Genomic DNA, 19,808 nt, shown 5'->3' on the forward strand with positions numbered 1-19,808 from the left:
AAACTCTTACTATCCTCTCCCAATATAGAGAGGTCTACTCTTTTATTATACTGTCCATTATACGGGTAATTTTCCTAAACTCTTACTATCCTCTCCCAATGTAGAGAGGTCTGCCCTTTTATTATTCTGTCCATTGTACGGGTCATTTTCCTAAACTCTCTAAATCCTCTCCCACCCCACATACGCTAAGTTTAAATGATGATGATATCACAAAAACAGAAAACATCATAAATTTGCTTATCTTAGTTTCATTTGGTCAATTAAAAATACAAAATAAAACTATCAATGCATTATACCACAAGTTTTTATTCTTCCTTTCCTACAATGCAACAACCATTACATTATACTGCAAAGTTTCACATACTACTGAATTAAATAAAACAAATGTTGGAACTAATAACTACTTACATTCTCCTCTTAATTCTAAATGGGGAAAAACACAGAATACTTGAAATCTATACATGTATAGTTTTAACTACACCAAAAAAGGAAGTCAGTATAGGAAAGGATCACAGATAAATCTGAGGTACAATAACAGGAAAAGTAAAAATATACCAGATAGCCTGGTTGCTTGAATAGATATACAATTACTAAATATGGCAGTTTTTTCCGAATAGCCTTAAAACACCAATTCAAATATATTTGAATGGAAATTGATAAACACAGAGTTTTTATAACATAATTATCTTATTTACATCTTTTCATTTTTTGCAAAACCATCAATAACATGTACAGTGTTCTCCATAGTTTTGGTCTTCAAGTGTACCTAAGATTCAAATGTCCCAAGTGGACCCAGATTCCGATGTCCCAAGAGGACCCGGATTCAAATGTCCCAAGTGGACCCAGATTCAAATATCTCAAGTGTACCCAGATTCAAATATCTAAGTGGACCTAAATTCAAAGTCTTTAGTCTTATAAACAGAATAACAAACAAGAGGCTCCTGAAACATGAACCACCCAAACTCCCGTACCCATCAATAAACTTACCAAATTTTCATATATCTAGAAATGAGAAAGCTGCAAGGTAGATAAGTGAAAGTGAAGGGAGGGTGTCCCATATAACATGTCTTTTGCATGGTATCATATAATCCCTTGTTCTCTGCAAGCTCCCCTCATGAACTTTAAAGAGATGGCAAATGGGGGCTTCAGAACAATCCTGCATACTTGTCATTCAACTCTTTGATATGAAATTAGGTGCAAGTGCATATGAGTCTCAATGATGTAAAAACTCTAGCATACATGAATTTCCTGGGCATCACAAGAATCTCGGTGACCCATCCTAAAGATGCACAGCCAAGCAATGTGAGATTCCCCTATGAATGCTTTTTCATAGAGTAGTTTAACATGGCTCTCCAGGCCTTGGAAGAAATCACAATCAGGAAGTTAAAGCAACCATCGAGGAACAGCTTCTTTAAGTGCTGGATGATCTTCAACTCTATGGAAGAACCCATCTTTAGTCCTTGGAGCTTAAATATATCTCATGAGGGTAAAGAAAGATAGCTACTTAAGTCACCAAAGAAAAAGGAGAAAATTATTGTCATGGAATCTGAAGAAATGTGACTGCTTGGGAAGCTTCTTGGCTAAAAGCTTCAGGGGAGTGTGTTTCTGGATGCTCGTCGCTAACGATGGCATTCAAGTGCAGGTTCTCAGGTAGCAATATCAGCCTATCTTCCAGATTGCTCAGTAAAACTGAAAATTACAGTGAAAGTTTGTGATCAAAATTCTTATAAAAAAATAGTCAGGTTCACCAATAGTATGCCACACAGACCTCATGGCTCAGTGACCAATGGCAGTATCCACTTTCCCTGTCTGAGTTTATCTGCTAACAATTTGTCTTTTACTGTTGTCTGAATAAGGAAGACACAACCAAATTTAAAGACTGCTTACTGCAAAAGTCAACATGTCCTCTAGCTGCTTACCCCATTCTCTCAGAACATGAATGAACCAAGTAGATCTATCCACATTGTTTGAGAGAAAAGAGGGAGAATTATCTAATTATTGCTTTATAATAATTTATCACCAATTAGCCAGTAAGTAAACCCCCACCCTAACATGTAGAATGAATAACTGTTCAGGTGACAACGACAACACCGACCTGGTTTCCTCCATCAGCAAGATACTGATGGCTCCCAATATCCATTCCTTCCAGTTGACCATGACTGATGAAGGTTTGAATGAAATGAAAATTGTCTCTCTATAAACAGTTCTCTACAGGACAGAATTCCAGTCTCTGGTCAGACAGTGAAAAAGAGGTAGTCCTAAGTTCATCACGTCTCTTACTTATCCCTCTTCAATCCATTTTCAGTCTGACATCTTTTTACAATATCCTAAATGGCAGTGACTAATGGCAGATAAAAACATATGGGGCTGGATTTTCTTGCATGCGTTCAGTTCAAACCTCTACACCTGAAACCACCTTTGATTTCTTTTATCTTGGGAGCACAAACTAACCCATTGAGGCTGATTGTGCAGACCCTATCCTGCAAGACCATAGTTTTCTTCTGTTCTTCTTTGACCGTGAAAGATGTAAAATAGCAGAAAAAGAAAAGTGATCTACCTTATGAATAATGAAATAATTGTTAAATAAACATAGGAAAATGGGAAATCCTACTTAAAAGAAATGAGCTAAAGGACTCTAGAATTAGTTGATAAAACACTCACAAAGTGCAAGGAAGGTGATTGATGGGTACATAAATTTTCTTCTGTCTGTTATACTAAAAACTATCGAGTATAGCAATATCTGAAGACCACAAAAATGGGTCTCTGTATAGTTGATGGAGTCATGAAAAACAAATGAAGGTAACATTGATAACTAGAACTATGTTCAGTACATGAGTAAAGTATTTAAAAAGAGTAATATTGTATTTACAAGATAACAACAAGAGATATTTCATCACCACAAGTCACAAAAACAATGGAAATATTCAAATGCTTTATGAGAACAAAAGTGTGCATATAATGACCCATTATATAAAAATAAATATTTATAAATTGTTGTCTCAAAAGCAATTGGAACAAGTATAAAAAATTAAATTTAAAAAACTGAAGTCTAAAACGATTAAAAATTATCTGCAAAAACTGCATATAAAAATGACGATAAAAACACAATTCATAAAAAAATATATTCTGTCATTTACATATAATATATACAGAAAATATTCTTGGTAAAAGCCTCTTCAAGGCTCATTTATACATCCTCTTAGAACATCTCACAACTCAAAACCATGTAATTCATGTATGAGATAATGACTGCTAAATTAATGCTGCAACTTTCAAATTCAGGTTTAAATAAAGATTAATATCTTTCCTAAAGTAAGCCTAATACACTAAGGTTTATTATTACCATGCATTTCATTACGGGACAAAGGATGAACTAGCTTTTATAACACCTATTCCTTCTACAGACCAAGAAATCATGTAGGAAAAGATTACAAGAAATTAAATTTCATTAATTCAATAAATATCCTTCTATAGACTTATCAGCTCTTAGTAATGAGTTAATACCCTTCTCAGATATGGCCACCATAAGACTGAAGAGACCTTCATTAAAGATTTCTCATGAGCACTAACTGTTCTTCTTCTTCTTCTTTGTCTGCATCTTTTCCCACTTTTATATGGGGTCGATGTTTCTGACCAGCTTTCTCCATCTACCTCTGTCCCACACTTCTTCTTCTTCGTCTGCATCTTTTCCCACTTTTATATAGGGTCGATGTTTCCGACCAGCTTTCAAAATCTACCTCTGTCTCACTCTTCATCACCGGTTAACCCGTTTGATCGAAGGTCATCCTTGATACAGTCCATCCACCTTCGCTTTGGTCTCCCTCTCCTTCCCTGTACCTCGTTACAATTACCATTACCTCTTTACTTAATCTACAGCTTAAAAAGTAGATAAGAGGCAAAGACAGTTTGTTACAGACAATCAAAAATCATCACTGCAAACTAGAGGGACATAGAAAGTATGGCAAACTTGTCTTCTTGAGATGTCCAATGTCATTTCTTGAATCTTAACTTGTTTTCAATGTGATAAAATAACAAAGAACAGATAAGTCAAAAGAAATATTATTAAAATCTTTCTGTGACCACCAGCTCTAGAAGGTGTCCTCTGTGATGCATAAGTAACTTGTTCATTATTATGATCTATTTCTGAAACTCCAAAGGCTGCTAAAGATTACAAACAGTATTGGCTTCCTATTTCTGAAACTCCAGAGGCTGCTAAATTTTTCAACCAGTATTGGCTTCCTATTTCTGTAGACTTTTTAAGACTTCTTTTCTCTTGCCTGTAAGTCATCTTTGCCGATAGGAAATACTGTATAGACTCCAGAGGGGTCCCGATGGTGACAAACAATACCTTCCAAAGGCAGAAACTAGATTGCCGAGTATAAACTCAACATTCAGCTAATTTCAACCGTGTTGGTATTAAACATGTGCTGGTACAACTATTTTAAAGATACTAAGTATTCAAGTATTCATAAAGAAAGATATTATTATTCACTTTGTTTTTTAAAATGTATAGTCATTACCTATGGTCATTTAAACAACTCATATGTACCAGTTAAACCTATCCCTTTTCAAATTCAAGTACCAAGCTTAGATATTTTTCGTAAGTTTTCATTATGAAGAGATAAGCAACTGTACGTAGATGGCTCTTTGCTATGCAAAAGCAGTATTATACATGCTTACAGTTTGAGAGAAATATAATGACAGGAAAAGAACTCCCAACTATCTTTCTCAGCACCAACTGCTTTAAATTATCTTCTCACAAACTTATAACTGTTCACACACTCTCAGTTCATAATAAAAAAAATTCTTTATATCTTTACTTGCAATGAGACTAATCTTGAACCCCCAACTAAATGCAGTGCCGTAAATATATTTGTTCACTTCACTTAATCAACAGTTTTCTATAAAAACTAAAAACCTCCACCTTCGGTAAATTTCAAAATTTTTGGAAATGAAAACCATCTCAATAAAAAATAAACTTTGGTTGCATTATGAATGGCTGAACTTTAACTGACTCTGGAAGCAAACTTAAATGAAATCACTGCTGGAAGGAATCATAATCTGCTACTCAGGCTATACCCATTACATATTCCAAAATACAATCCAACCTTATACTGTACTATATACTAAGAATTTTTAATGCCTTAGTTTAATATACAGTAGTTTAAAGCTGAAAAAGTTACAAACTACAATACTTGACCAGTATTTAGATCATATTATGGAAATACATTCTAATGTACAGCTAATATTAATAGTTAAATCAGCTTATTACAGTATGTTCATACAGCCTTGCTGTGGCTGATGGTGTAAAGATGTTATGAATTTGACAGACCAATGTTCTTAACTTTCAGAATCGGTGACATGACAGATTAGTAGGAAAATCAAATAATCCTTAATTTCTGATAACACCTCAAATGAGTAAAACTGAAAATAGGAGAATAACCTCAGCATCGTAAGTCAATAAAAATTTGGACCACAGTAAGAAACATAGCTGGGACACATGACATATTAACCCTTTTACCCCCAAAGGACGTACTGGTACGTTTCACAAAACTCATCACTTTACCCCCTTGGACGTACTGGTACGTCCTTGCAAAAAAGTGCTATTTACATTTTTTTGCATATTTTTGACAACTTTATGAGAAACTTCTAGCATTTTCCAAAACAATGAGACCAACCTGACCTCTCTATGACAAATAATAAGGCTGTTAGTACAATTTAAAAAAAATATATTGCAAAATGTACTTGAAAAAAAAAAAAAAACGTCTGGGGGTTAAGGGTTGGAAAGTTCCAAATAGCGTTGGGTGTAAAAATTTTAGAAAAAAAAATAAAGAAGCTGATTTGACCTCAGTGCACACTACAAGTAGACAAAGTACAGGTATGCAGACAATATGTAGCTCTGCCTTAAATGCTTGTAAACTTTAGCAAGAGGTTCTAAAGCCCGAGACTCATTTGCAATACAGTATTGTATACGATAACTGTACTTTAAAATACCAATGCTACTACCTCAACTGGATAAAATAGAATAACAATGCACAACTTGGCCAATTAAAATGACATTTAAAATTACAAAGTAATGTTAGCACTGGACCCAGTTACGCACCGAAATATCTTCCACAGAGCAAAATTAAAGTTTACGTACACTAAACTCCTAAGTATTAAGTTACTAAAAAGCTGCATATATAGCATGACATAATTACTGTACTGTATGCCTCTTCTATAAAACATTACTTATTAAGCTACAGTACAGGATTAACAGTAAAATTATCTTTTACCTTTAATTCAGGTCCACTCTTATTCAGTGGTACTCTTCAGCAGTGAAGGTTTCTGGTATTGAATATCCCTGAGCTGTAAAGTAAATACTATGTCCTTAAAACACAAAACAATCTTTTTTATATTTTGAAGCCTGCAAGTTCCTAAGTTCACCAGTTTTTTGTCTATCAGACAAATGTCGTCCCACTGTGGATCCTACAACACGTACCAGCTAACAGCCCTCTCTTTCATTAGGACTTCTCAGTCATGGACATCCCTTTATAGTTTAACCCTTTTACCCCCAAAGGACGTACTGTTACGTTTCACAAAAGCCATCCCTTTACCCCCATGGATGTACCGGTACGTCCTTGCAAATAAATGCTATAAAATTTTTTTTTTTCATATTTTTGATAATTTTTTTGAGAAAATTCAGGCATTTTCCAAGAGAATGAGACCAACCTGACCTCTCTATGACAAAAATTAAGGCTGTTAGAGCAATTTAAACAAATATACTGCAGAATGTGCTGGGAAAAAAATAACCTCCTGGGGGTTAAGGGTTGGAAATTTCCAAATAGCCTGGGGGTAAAAGGGCTAATATAAAAAATCTCAAGTTAGATGTCCCAATGTTTAGAGGCTAAGAGGAGAGATGGGGCCACCACCACCACAAACTTCTCTCCAGCCTCTTGCAAAAATCCACTGCATTTTTGGACAAGCCCTCACTGTTGGAAGAACTGCTATGGCAGAATTACAATACTGTACCCTATTTCTCCTTTCTCCCACTGCCTTACCTTCTGGCTAGGGTCATCTTCTTTTGGTTTTGAAAAATGGGACAGTCCTACCCCCCAAGTATGTCTCCTTTGACATGAATAATTCCCCGCCAGCCTTTTATCATATCTTTTAATATTCAAAACTTCTACCCTGGTCATGGTTGAAGTTTTGCATATGAATGTAGCAGATTAGACACTAGAAAATCACCAATATCAGAAAAAGATAAGAGGTCAGTGACGATCATGGTCAAAATGTCCTTCATCACCAATTCACAAAAAGATAAAGTGATCATTAATTGATGCATGGCCAAGTAAGAGTGACCTCCTCTAGTCTAGGAGAGTTTTTTGTTTTTATTGCTTTTGCCATCAAAACACTGATAGCTCAAAATACTCAATCCTGCTGGCTAGAAATCTCCAAGAACTCTTAGGAGAATGAGTTAACTTACTATTGACTGTAAGAGGCGGTATTCAGCTATGGTAAGAACAAGTAGAGGATATATGAAAGTTGAAATGCAAGCAAAATGGCAGTTGTTATTCGAATCAGTTGTTCATATCAAAACAGCTGTTTTTTGTTTAGTTGTTTACAGCCGTGTGAGTTACTAACGATCATTTTATCATTCTCTTACGCTTTTTTGAACTAGATACTGGGTTAAAGAGGTGGAGAAAAAGGTTAGTTAATATAAATTTGGTCTCAAAAAAAGGAAGTTGTATGACACCACATACATTACAAAATAATTTTCTTTGGTAAAAAATTTGGGGGTCGCACAATATGCGAAACTGCAAGTTAGCCGAGTATATGCAATATTACTGTACTGTAGTTAAATTTACTAATTTTCAGGGCCATAAATTGCTATTTTTGGCAACAAATGCTAAAAATATGAATAACGAATTTATTTGCCCTCAGAAACCCGTGATATAAAGAAGTCAACAACATAGATTTACATATATTTATAAACCTGGGATGTACTGAGGGAGAGGTAGGAGAATGCGATACAGCAAAAGATTACTTCGCTATATAATATATGGGGTTGTGAGGAAACGACTACAATCTTATTGAATCACTTCAGACCAGTCTCCTTCGTTAAATATGACCGCACTGAATTGGTATTATAATTTCTTTAACAAACAAAGGCTATTAGAACAGGAAATAAGTTTCTCTTTTTCTAGCCTAGCCGCAAGTGGCCCGACCCCTCTGCAATGAAAACCCCAATTTCAGCATAAAAGGTAAAATTGAAATTCAAAGCATGGTATTAACCCTTTTACCCCCAAAGGACGTACTGGTACGTTTCACAAAACTCATCCCTTTACCCCATGGACGTACCGGTACGTCCTTGCAAAAAAATGCTATAATATTTTTTTTTTTCATATTTTTAATATTTTTTTGAGAAAATTCAGGCATTTTCCAAGAGAATGAGACCAACCTGACCTCTCTATGACAAAAATTAAGGCTGTTAGAGCAATTTAAAAAATATATACTGCAAAATGTGCTGGGGAAAAAATAACCCCTTGGGGGTTAAGGGTTGGAAATTTCCTAAGAGCCTGGGGGTAGAAGGGTTAAAAGGAAAGAAAAGGTTCACCGAAAAGATGCTACCAATCGTTTTGTAAATATTACAACACCTACAGTTACTTCTAACAGTAATATATCAATCTGCCCATAAATTCAACACTTCAAATTTTAAATCAACCACAGTAAGTTATCCTATCAACACGTAACAGCCAATAATTTAAACAATGATACTCTTGCAACAACATGACCCAGATTGAAAGTGTTCCAGCACTTTCATTATGTAAAGAGCAAACGGGTTAAGCAAGCTATGGCAACATTGAATGAATTCAGTAAAGTCTATACACCATTTACCACTAGGGGGATAAAACTATCTTACATCAACTTCTCAAAACACAACCAAACAATGATGAAGACTATCTCAAGGACAAAAACTTCAGGTATCTTTTTACAAATCTTAAACCCGGTGACATTTCTAATTTTTTTTAAACATTACGATCTAAAGAATAATATATACAGAGCTTTATTTTACAGCTTAACCATGTCTGGTCATTCTCTCAATACAAATACAGCACAGAGCTGCAAATAATTGAAACTCCAAATAAATAAATAATCATAAACTTAATTCTGATTTAAACATTGAGACGTACTACGATCTCTGCAGAAATGCGTTACTTACACACGTTAAACATCAATACCCAATTAATATGAAATTCAATACTTTATGCAACTTGAAACATTTAAACCTCTGAGCAAGTATACAACATAAATAATTATCCATAAAAGCACCGCACAAAAATGGCATCAACAACACATTGTGTGTGCAGGAATGGTTTTGTACAGAACACATGACAATGTATAAAACTTTCAACGAATACTAAAGGACTTAATTTCTAATACTAATCTCTACTGGATGACATGATTCATTTCTAGATCTAACTATTATAACAACAATACAATGAAATGTTAGACTAAGCTACATTACCAAAGAGATAGTTAAATCAAAGAAATGTTAGAAATACACATGATACTCTTACATTTTTTTTTCAAAGATGATTCCGTTTTCAATTAGGAAAAATGATTTTCTGTTAGGTAGACAATTTAGTTAAAAGTAATTCCTTCATAGTGAAAAAATTCTACAACAAATAATTTCAAATAAATGCAAATCCTTTAACAGTTTTAGATTTAAGAAAACGGTGCTATCAATCTGCATAAATTAAATTTCTAAACTATATCACTCAAGTTAAATAGAGTAGTTCTAAATATACATATACCTGTACAGTAAATCAAATGCACGATAGAAAAAATAAAAATAATTTTCCTTCACACTCCCACTTCAGTGTATGCCCTTAATTTCTTAGTATGGTGACTACAATTCAAACCACAAAAGACTGAACAATTAAACTTACAATTATTTACTAAAAACGTTCTCGTTAATAGCTACTATAACAGCTAACTACATCATTACAACTCTTGGGTTAGAAACAGAAGAGAATCTGACATGAAATACTGCAGCTTCCAATTAACAGATCTAATGCCGTTCTACAACAAACTTAAATTCCAAAACGACAGGTTTCTACTTCTTGAACTAGGTTATGAAATCTGTGCCAGATGCTCAAACTCCACATACATACCGTGCCTCCCGCTCGGTGAAACTGAGACTCCTGGAAATTAAAATATTTCATTTAAAACAGGGCTCCAAACTTTCAATTGGGCTCCACAAGGCATTAAAAGAGTTGGAAGACCTAGGCCTACATGGCTGAGGATGTTGAATGGAGAAGTATAGATTTAAAAGCTCAAGATAGAGATGACTGGTGAAATCTAACCAAGGTCCTCTGCACCAATAAGTGTAGGAGAAGATGATCATAACGATAAAACTAGTCACATCCACTCCATTTAAAACTCGGTAGAGACTACTATTCTTGCAGAATCACTTCAACTAATATCATTGTTAATGAATTTATATTCTTATTCATATTAACCATCTAAGGTGAAAGTATTTTTGTTATCAGGATACAAAGAAGTTTCTTCTTTCATGTACGTTAAGAAATAATTTATTGACAAAAAGTCTCTTCTTTCATTATATCATATGAATACCAAATGTAATTTAGAAATCCTTCTTCACATACAATCATATTACATGTGACAAGATTAATTTCCATTACTTTATAATCAGTAAATCTACCAAAATTTAATTAGATACTCAATTTCAGACAGGAAAATCATACAAAGGAAAAACTAAATTTTCTGCTAAATATAAAAATGATATTTTAATTATAAAATAAATTTTTGAATATACTTACCCGGTGAATATATAGCTGCAACTCTGTTGCTCGACAGACAAACTCTACGGAAAAAACTCGCCAGCGATCGCTACACAGGTTGCGGGTGTGCCCAACAGCGCCATCTGTCGACCAGATACCCAGCTCTTATGTAAACAAAGACTCAATTTTCTCCTCGTCCCACTGCGTCTCTATTGGGGAGGAAGGGAGGGTCATTTAATTTATATATTCACCGGGTAAGTATTTTCAAAAATTTATTTTATAATTAAAATATCATTTTTAAATATTTAACTTAGCCGGTGAATATATAGCTGATTCACACCCAGGATGGTGGGTAGAGACCAGTAATATATGTTTACATTTTATGAGCTAAGAGTTTTTTATTTCATTTTAGAAGTTATCAAAATAACAAAAACAAAATAAATAGGTACCTGGTAAGGAAGTCGACTTGAACAATTACTCTGCCTTTTAAGTACGTCTTCCTTACGGAGCCTCGCGATCCTCTTAGGATGCTGATCGACCCCTAGGAGCTGAAGTATCAAGGGTTGCAACCCATACAACAGGACCTCATCAAACCCCTAATCTAGGCGCTCTCAAGAAATGACTTTGACCACCCGCCAAATCAACCAGGATGCGAAAGGCTTCTTAGCCTTCCGGACAACCCATAAAAACGTTAAAAACATTTCAAGAGAAAGATTAAAAGGGTATGGAATTAGGGAATTGTAGTGGTTGAGCCCTCACCCACTACTGCACTCGCTGCTACGAATGGTCCCAGTGTGTAGCAGTCCTCGTAAAGAGACTGGACATCCTTTAGATAAAAAGACGCGAACACTGACTTGCTTCTCCAATAGGTTGCGTCCATTATACTTCGCAGAGATCTATTTTGCTTAAAGGCCAAGGAAGTTGCGACAGCTCTAACTTCGTGTGTCTTCACCTTAAGCAAAGCTTGGTCTTCCTCACTCAGATGTGAATGAGCTTCTCGTATTAACAGTCTGATAAAGTAGGATAAAGCATTCTTTGACATAGGCAAAGATGGTTTCTTAACTGAACACCATAAAGCTTCAGATTGGCCTCGTAAAGGTTTAGTGCGCTTTAAATAAAACTTAAGAGCTCTCACAGGGCATAAGACTCTTACTAGTTCATTGCCTACAATCTCCGATAAGCTGGGAATATCGAACGATTTAGGCCAAGGTCGAGAAGGCAGCTCATTTTTGGCTAAAAAACCAAGTTGTAGCGAACATGTGGCTTTTTCTGACGAAAATCCGATGTTCTTGCTGAAGGCATGAATCTCACTGACTCTTTTAGCTGAGGCTAAGCATACCAGGAAAAGTGTCTTTAAAGTGAGATCTTTCAGGGAGGCTGATTGTAGCGGCTCAAACCTGTCTGACATGAGGAATCTTAGTACCACGTCTAAATTCCAACCAGGTGTAACCAAACGACGCTCCTTAGTGGTCTCAAAAGACTTAAGGAGGTCTTGAAGATCTTTATTGTTGGAAAGATCTAAGCCTCTATGCCGGAAGACCGATGCCAACATGCTTCTGTAGCCCTTGATAGTGGGAGCTGAAAGGGATCGTCCTTTTCTCAGGTATAAGAGAAAGTCAGCTATTTGAGCTACAGAGGTACTGGTCGAGGATACAGAGACTGACTTGCACCAGTCTCGGAAGACTTCCCACTTCGATTGGTAGACTCTAATGGTGGATGCTCTCCTTGCTCTAGCAATCGCACTGGCTGCCTCCTTCGAAAAGCCTCTAGCTCTCGAGAGTCTTTCGATAGTCTGAAGGCAGTCAGACGAAGAGCGAGGAGGCTTTGGTGTACCTTCTTTACGTGCGGCTGACGTAGAAGGTCCACCCTTAGAGGAAGACTTCTGGGAACGTCTACTAGCCATCTAAGTACTTCGGTGAACCATTCTCTCGCGGGCCAGAGGGGAGCAACTAGCGTCAACCTTGTCCCTTCGTGAGAGGCGAACTTCTGCAGTACCTTGTTGACAATCTTGAACGGTGGGAATGCGTAGAGATCTAGATGTGATCAATCTAGGAGAAAGGCATCTATATGTATTGCTGCTGGGTCCGGGACTGGGGAGCAATAGATTGGAAGCCTCTTGGTCAGCGAGGTTGCAAAGAGATCTATGGTTGGTTGGCCCCAAGTGGCCCAAAGCCTCTTGCATACATCCTTGTGGAGGGTCCATTCTGTTGGAATTACTTGCCCTTTCCGACTGAGACAATCTGCTATGACATTCAAGTTGCCTTGGATGAACCTCGTTACTAGTGAGATGTCTTGACCTTTTGACCAGATGAGCAGGTCCCTTGCGATCTCGTACAACGTCAGTGAGTGGGTCCCTCCTTGCTTGGAGATGTACGCCAAGGCAGTGGTGTTGTCTGAGTTCACTTCCACCACTTTGCCTCGAAGGAGAGACTTGAAGCTTTTCAAGGCCAGATGTACTGCCAACAGCTCCTTGCAGTTGATATGCATGTTTCTCTGACTCGAGTTCCACAGTCCTGAGCATTCCCGACCGTCTAATGTCGCGCCCCAGCCCACGTCCGATGCGTCTGAGAAGAGAACGTGGTTGGGAGTCTGAACAGCCAGGGGAAGACCCTCTCTTAAGTTGATATTGTCCTTCCACCACGTCAGGCAAGACTTCATCTTTTCGGAAATCGGGATCGAGACCGCTTCTAGCGTCTTGTCCTTTTTCCAGTGAAAAGCTAGATGGTATTGAAGCGGACGGAGGTGTAGTCTTCCTAATGACACAAATTGTTCCAGGGATGATAGCGTCCCTACCAGACTCATCCACAGCCTGACTGAGCAGCGTTCCTTCTTCAGCATGTTCTGGATGAATAACAGGGCTTGACTTATTCTGGGGGCCGACGGAAAAGCCCGAAAAGCTAGACTGTGAATCTCCATCCCTAAATACACAATAGTTTGGGATGGGACCAGTTGCGACTTTTCCAAATTGACTAGGAGTCCCAATTCCTTGGTCAGATCTAGAGTCCACTTGAGATCCTTCAGACAGCGACGACTGGAAGAGGCTCTGAGAAGCCAGTCGTCCAAATAAAGGGAGGCTCGGATGTCCGATAAATGGAGGAATTTAGCTACATTCCTCATCAGCCTCGTAAACACGAGAGGAGCTGTGCTTAGGCCAAAGCACAGGGCCCGAAACTGGTAGACCACCTTTTCGAAAACGAATCTCAGAAAAGGTTGGGAGTCTGGGTGGATGGGGACGTGGAAGTAGGCGTCCCTTAGGTCTAGGGAGACCATCCAGTCTTCCCTTCTGACCGCTGCTAAGACTGACTTTGTGGTCTCCATGGAGAACTTCGTCTTTGTGACAAAGACATTCAGAGCACTGACGTCTAGCACCGGCTTCCACCCTCCTGTCTTCTTTGAAACCAAGAAGAGGCGGTTGTAGAATCCCGGTGATTGAAGGTCCGAGACTTTGACCACCGCTCCCTTCTCTAGCAAAAGAGACACTTCCAGTTTCAGGGCTCGTCTCTTTTCTTCCTCTCTGTACCTGGGAGAGAGATCGATGGGAGACGTTGCTAGAGGGGGTTTTCGTACAAAAGGGATCTTGTACCCCTCTCTGAGCAACTTCACAGATTGTGCATCTGCGCCTCTCTTCTCCCAGGCTTGCCAGAAGTTCTTGAGTCTGGCTCCCACTGCAGTCTGAAGTTGCGGGCAGTCAGACTCTGCCCTTAAAGGACTTGGATCCTTTCTTCTTCCCTCGCTTCCCTTCGGCACGAGCACCTCCTCTGCTGGAGGCTCTGCCACGAAAGGGCGGAATAAAGCGAGACGCTGGAGTGTCCATCCTTGGTCTAGCTGACAAGGTAGGCAACGGGGGAGCTTTGCGAGCTGAGGACGCAACAAGATCGTGAGTGTCCTTCTGCACTAACGAAGCGGCTATTTCCTTTATCAGGACTTCTGGAAATAGGCACTTGGAAAGAGGAGCAAAGAGAAGCTCAGATCTCCGGCACGGTGTAACTCCAGCAGAAAGGAATGAGCAGAGAGATTCTCGCTTTTTCAGGACTCCGGACACAAATGAGGCAGCAAGCTCATTGGACCCATCACGGACGACCTTGTCCATGCAGGACATAATGAGCAAAGAAGTCTCTTTATCTGTCGAAGAGATCTTCCTGCTTAGGGCTCCTAGGCACCAGTCTAAGAAGTTAAAGACTTCAAAAGCCCTAAAGATTCCTTTCAAAAGGTGGTCCAGGTCCGATGATGACCAACAAATCTTTGAGCGTCTCATGGCAAGGCGGCGGGGAGAGTCTACAAGACTTGAGAAGTCGCCCTGGGCAGAGGCAGGAACTCCCAAGCCGAGAACTTCTCCCGTGGCATACCAGACGCTCAATCTAGAAGAGAGTCTAGCAGGGGGAAAAGCAAATGCTGTCTTCCCTAAACTCTTCTTGGACTCTAACCAGTCTCCTATCACCCGCAAAGCTCTCTTGGACGAGCGTGCGAGGACGAGTCTAGTAAAGGCAGGTGCGGTAGAAGGCATGCCTAAAACAAACTCTGAAGGCGGAGAATGAGGAGCCACAGAAACAAACTGGTCAGGAAACAGCTCTTTGAAAATAGCCAAAACTTTTCTAAAGTCCAAAGAGGGTTGAGTAGACTTAGGCTCGTCCAATTCTGATTGTTGCTCATCTTGACGTGCAGCAACATCATCATCAGAAAGTTCCTCATCCGAAAACTGATGAGGAAACGGCAACGGAGTGGGTAACGGCTGGTTCGCTGAGTCCGGTCGCACTGGTGCATGCGTGACTGAGCCGGACGCAACGTCATGGACCTGCTGCACAGTCTGTGAGCTGTCAACAACCATTGTAGCGCGAGGACGCACAGCGTCTACCCGAGACTGTCTAGACTGACTGGGTTGCGCAGTGGAAACCACACTGGGTTGCGGAGGTTGACGCACCACGTCAAAACAAGGCAACTCTGATGGTTGTTGAACGTCCAGAACGTCAAAACCAACCTCCGTGCGTCGCTTAACGTCAACATGCGGCTGGCAGCCCACACTGGAACGCATCGGTGGAGGAACTCCCTCAACTGGTGAACGTGAGAAGGTTACCTCAGCGTCCACAGGACGCACAACCGATCGCTTGGAGGGTTGTAGGCTAGGTACTGCACTCACTGCTGGTACGGCAGCAACCTTCTCCGCATGAAAGTCCTGCATCAGAGACGTAAGCTTGGACTGCATGTCTTGCAGTAAAGCCCATTTAGGGTCTACGGGAGCAGGTGCGGCGACAGACGGTGTTAGTGTCTGAAGCGGTACCGCTTTGCCTCTCTTAGGCGGTGAGCAGTCATCGGATGACGGCAACGAGTCCGAACTGACCCAGTGGCTACAACCGGGCCGTTGGACTTGTCCTGAAGGGACCGATTTACGTTTTAACGGTCGTGAGACCTTGGTCCAAAGTTTCTTGCGAGAAACACCTTCAGACGACGAGGTATAAATGGGCTCTCTCGTCTTAGGGAGGTAGGGGCGATCTTGGGGAGATACGCCCGATACCACGGAGGGAACGTCTGTTCGCTGATTAAAGCCTCTCGAACCCATGCGTCGTACGACATTGCTTCTCCCCTGGACTTGGGAGCTTGCAAGAGGTCCCGGAGTAGGAGGACGACAGGCACGAACAGACGAACCCTCAAGCGCAACACTGTCCACAACACTATCACTTGGCACTTTAGCACTTCCCACTGCACTTTGGCACTTAAGCTCCTTAACATCCGCCATGAGCTGATTGCGGTCACTTGCAAGGGACTCAACTCTCTCACCCAGAGCCTGGATGGCACGCATCATGTCAGCCATTGATGGTTCCTGAGTGCTAGGAGGGGGGTTAGGAACAACCACTACAGGGGAAGGAATAGGTTGTGGGGCATGAGGAGAGGATACATCAATAGATCGAGAAGAACTTCTCCTAACTCTATCTCTCTCTAGCCTACGTGTGTACTTTTGAAATTCGATAAAATCGAATTCCGAAAGGCCCACGCACTCTTCACACCGATCTTCCAATTGACAGGTTTTACCCCGACAATTGGAACAAACAGTGTGAGGGTCGATAGAAGCCTTCGGAAGACGCCTAGAACAGTCCCTAGCATTGCATTTCCTAAATTTGGGAACTTGTGAAGGGTCAGCCATTTTGAATTGGTCAAGGGAAAATTCCAAAAAACGATCTAAGTCATCAACAAAGAATCCGATACAAAAAAGAGTTCAAGGATTTGTTTGAAGAAAAACCCTGCACAGCGAAAGCTCAAAACCAGAATATAGTACTTCACCAATTAGATGTGAAAAACTCCAGTTTAGCAACAGCGAGTAAAGTACGTCTTGTCGACACGTCGACAGAGAGAAAATTGAGTCTTTGTTTACATAAGAGCTGGGTATCTGGTCGACAGATGGCGCTGTTGGGCACACCCGCAACCTGTGTAGCGATCGCTGGCGAGTTTTTTCCGTAGAGTTTGTCTGTCGAGCAACAGAGTTGCAGCTATATATTCACCGGCTAAGTTAAATATTTAAAATTACTTTATTTCAAGCTAAACAATTTTTGAAAACTGAAATAATTTGTATTTTTCCAAACAATTCAAACCTGAGTCTTTGAATATGAGTATTTATTTAGGAAGGCTTGAGCAGCTATTAAAATTCAACGAGGTGGTAATAACTAACAATGGGTGGCGGCAAGCCCCACCTACTAAAGGTCAGCGAACCACTACTGAGTGTCCTATCAAACTCAAGTTAACAAACATGCAGCACTAGGAACACTACTTGTATTTCTAATAGGTTATTATAATATGTTATTAAATTTAAAGGCCACTCATGAATGGTACAGGCAAGGGACAGTGACAATACCCTCACTAGCAGAATAATGTCCTAGAGACTGACCATATACAGTAATCATATGATCAGCACCTAAGTCCCCTCTCCACCCAAGCTAGGACCAGGGAGGGCCAAGCAATGGCTGCTGATGAGTCAGCAGGTAGTCCCCTCTCCGCCCAGGCAAGGACCAGGGATGGGCCAAGCAATGGTTGCTGACAAGTCAACATGTAGACCTCTAGGCTCCCCAAAACCATCCCATCTTTAGCTCATAAGGATGGTGAAGTTGTAGACACTATAAGAAACTATCGAGCTTGAGCAGGGCTCGAACCCCAGTCTAGCAATCAGCAGGTTGGGATGTTTCCAAACGGATTTTCCTCTGGGGACCACACCCACGAAGCGACACGGTCCCTCGGATGTGTGCCCCACCCCTCCTTTGATGTGTTTGAGAACTGAAGAATTTCAGGAGGTGGAGAGTTGAGTTATGTCCCCGGTGAGGTTTTCATCTTTCGTCAACCAAGAAAAACCATCCCGTCCCTCTTTCTTGGCTGACGACCAGTGATGCTTCAACACCACTGAAGTAATCACTGGTGGAAAAGCCAGAGTGGAACGAGCTTCCCCAATGATGGAAGATGTCCCTACATACATAGCTACAGGTAAGCCAGGAATTTGTTGTGAAAAATAATAGTTGCACTATCCCTTGGAGCTTACTGATGTGATTGTCTAATGGGAATGATCTCACTGCTGCCTATTTATCATCACACCCGGGTACTGTACTTCATCCTCTGCTTGGATGTGAGATTCGCCTAATTTTTACTTTACCACAATCCCCAGAATGCAACAAAATGATAGTCGCTGACCTCAATCCTGAAGCAAATGTTTCTCAGAAGAGGCCAGTGCCCGCCAGTCATCAAGATAGCTTAACAGACATATCCCGTTCGATTGGGACCAAGCTAAGAGCACTTAGGAAGTGGTGGACAGTCCAAAACATAAGGCTTTGAACTGGTACACTCCATACTCCCTTGAGTACATAGCATATGTACTTTTTGTAGGACTAATAGACGGATATTTGGAAGTGCAGGTCCATCATGACATCTTCCTCTCTGATAAAAAACCAAACTGTAATTCCCATCTCCATGTTGAACAGAATGTGATGAAGATATTTGTTTCGAGGCAATAGGTTGATGATTGATCTTTACATCATAGTCGACTTCTCCATCAAAAAGAGCAAACCGTAGCACTTGAGAGAACGGCCTCAAAAGACTTCAAGCGTATTCTCCTCCTCCATCACTTCTACCCCTACCGCCGAGACAAGAGCTTTCAGTGATTTTGGAGGGGAACTCTGTAATGCTATCAGAGTGCAAGTGAGGGGAGATCAAAGATTTGAAGGGTAGGCAGTAACTGCTCTGGTCCATGTTGCTTCGACAATACCCAACGGCATGAAAAGCATCTCCACATTTGGAAAGGATGGAGGAGTGGCCTGGTGACTTCAGCATTCCTTCTTTCCTTCTTACTTCTACCACTCCACAAAAGGGAGAAGCACTGTCTGCACCTTCTCTAGAATATAAAGCAACTACAGGTCCTGATCTGGCTTGTAAGGCAGTCAGAGTCTTCTTCAAAGTCAATCATCGTAGCGTGGCAGAAATCGATGGTCTCGTCTCAGCCGCCTTCAAAGAGCATGGATCTTTGCAGCAAACGCACAATGTATGAGAAAGTAAATGCTAGCCTTCTTCCACTGTTTCCTTGACATCCATCTAAGGAACGTGAGAGATAGCTTCCAGCACCAGGGCGTTCCTCAATTTTGATGTAGACTCCAGTCCAACTTGCCCGGAGAATCAGGAAACAGCAGCATTCTTCCTCTTCAGTAGTCAACTGGCACATTGGTTAGCAGACTCTGGTGAAGAAGCAACTCCACCGGGCCACTGATCAATCCAAGGAGCTTCGTGGAGGCTGATCATGGAAGAGGTTTTCATGGTAGCAGATTCAAAAGCTGAAAAGATTATGCATTCAGTCTTTCCACGAGCAAACCCACCGTCAAAGGACGAACTGCAAGACTGGCTGAGAATACCTCCTCACACCCTCGGGTACGTAGAATCTCCTTTGTCAAGAGAGTGAAGGAGGTAGGACCTTACTCGACCGGCAAGACCGCAGTGAATTCTCAGGCCTAGAGATCTGCGAATTCACTCTGTCCACAACCATATAAGAGAATTCCAGCC

The 19,808-nt window shown here is 40.3% G+C and overlaps 1 protein-coding gene across 1 annotated transcript in view; it reads right to left on the reverse strand.

Moving 5' to 3' along the window:
* Positions 1 to 299: 299 nt before the first annotated feature.
* The window catches only part of DNaseII (deoxyribonuclease II), a 41,905-nt gene continuing 22,396 nt past the window's right edge, over positions 300 to 19,808 (reverse strand). Inside the window, exon 8 of the mRNA XM_068353775.1 lies at positions 300 to 10,187. Coding sequence (XP_068209876.1) covers positions 10,077 to 10,187 — 111 coding nt within the window. The 3' untranslated portion in view covers positions 300 to 10,076. The remainder of the gene's footprint in view (positions 10,188 to 19,808) is intronic.

This window comes from Palaemon carinicauda, chromosome 30, assembly GCF_036898095.1.
Source record: "Palaemon carinicauda isolate YSFRI2023 chromosome 30, ASM3689809v2, whole genome shotgun sequence".
NCBI classification, from domain to species: Eukaryota; Metazoa; Arthropoda; class Malacostraca; order Decapoda; family Palaemonidae; genus Palaemon; species Palaemon carinicauda.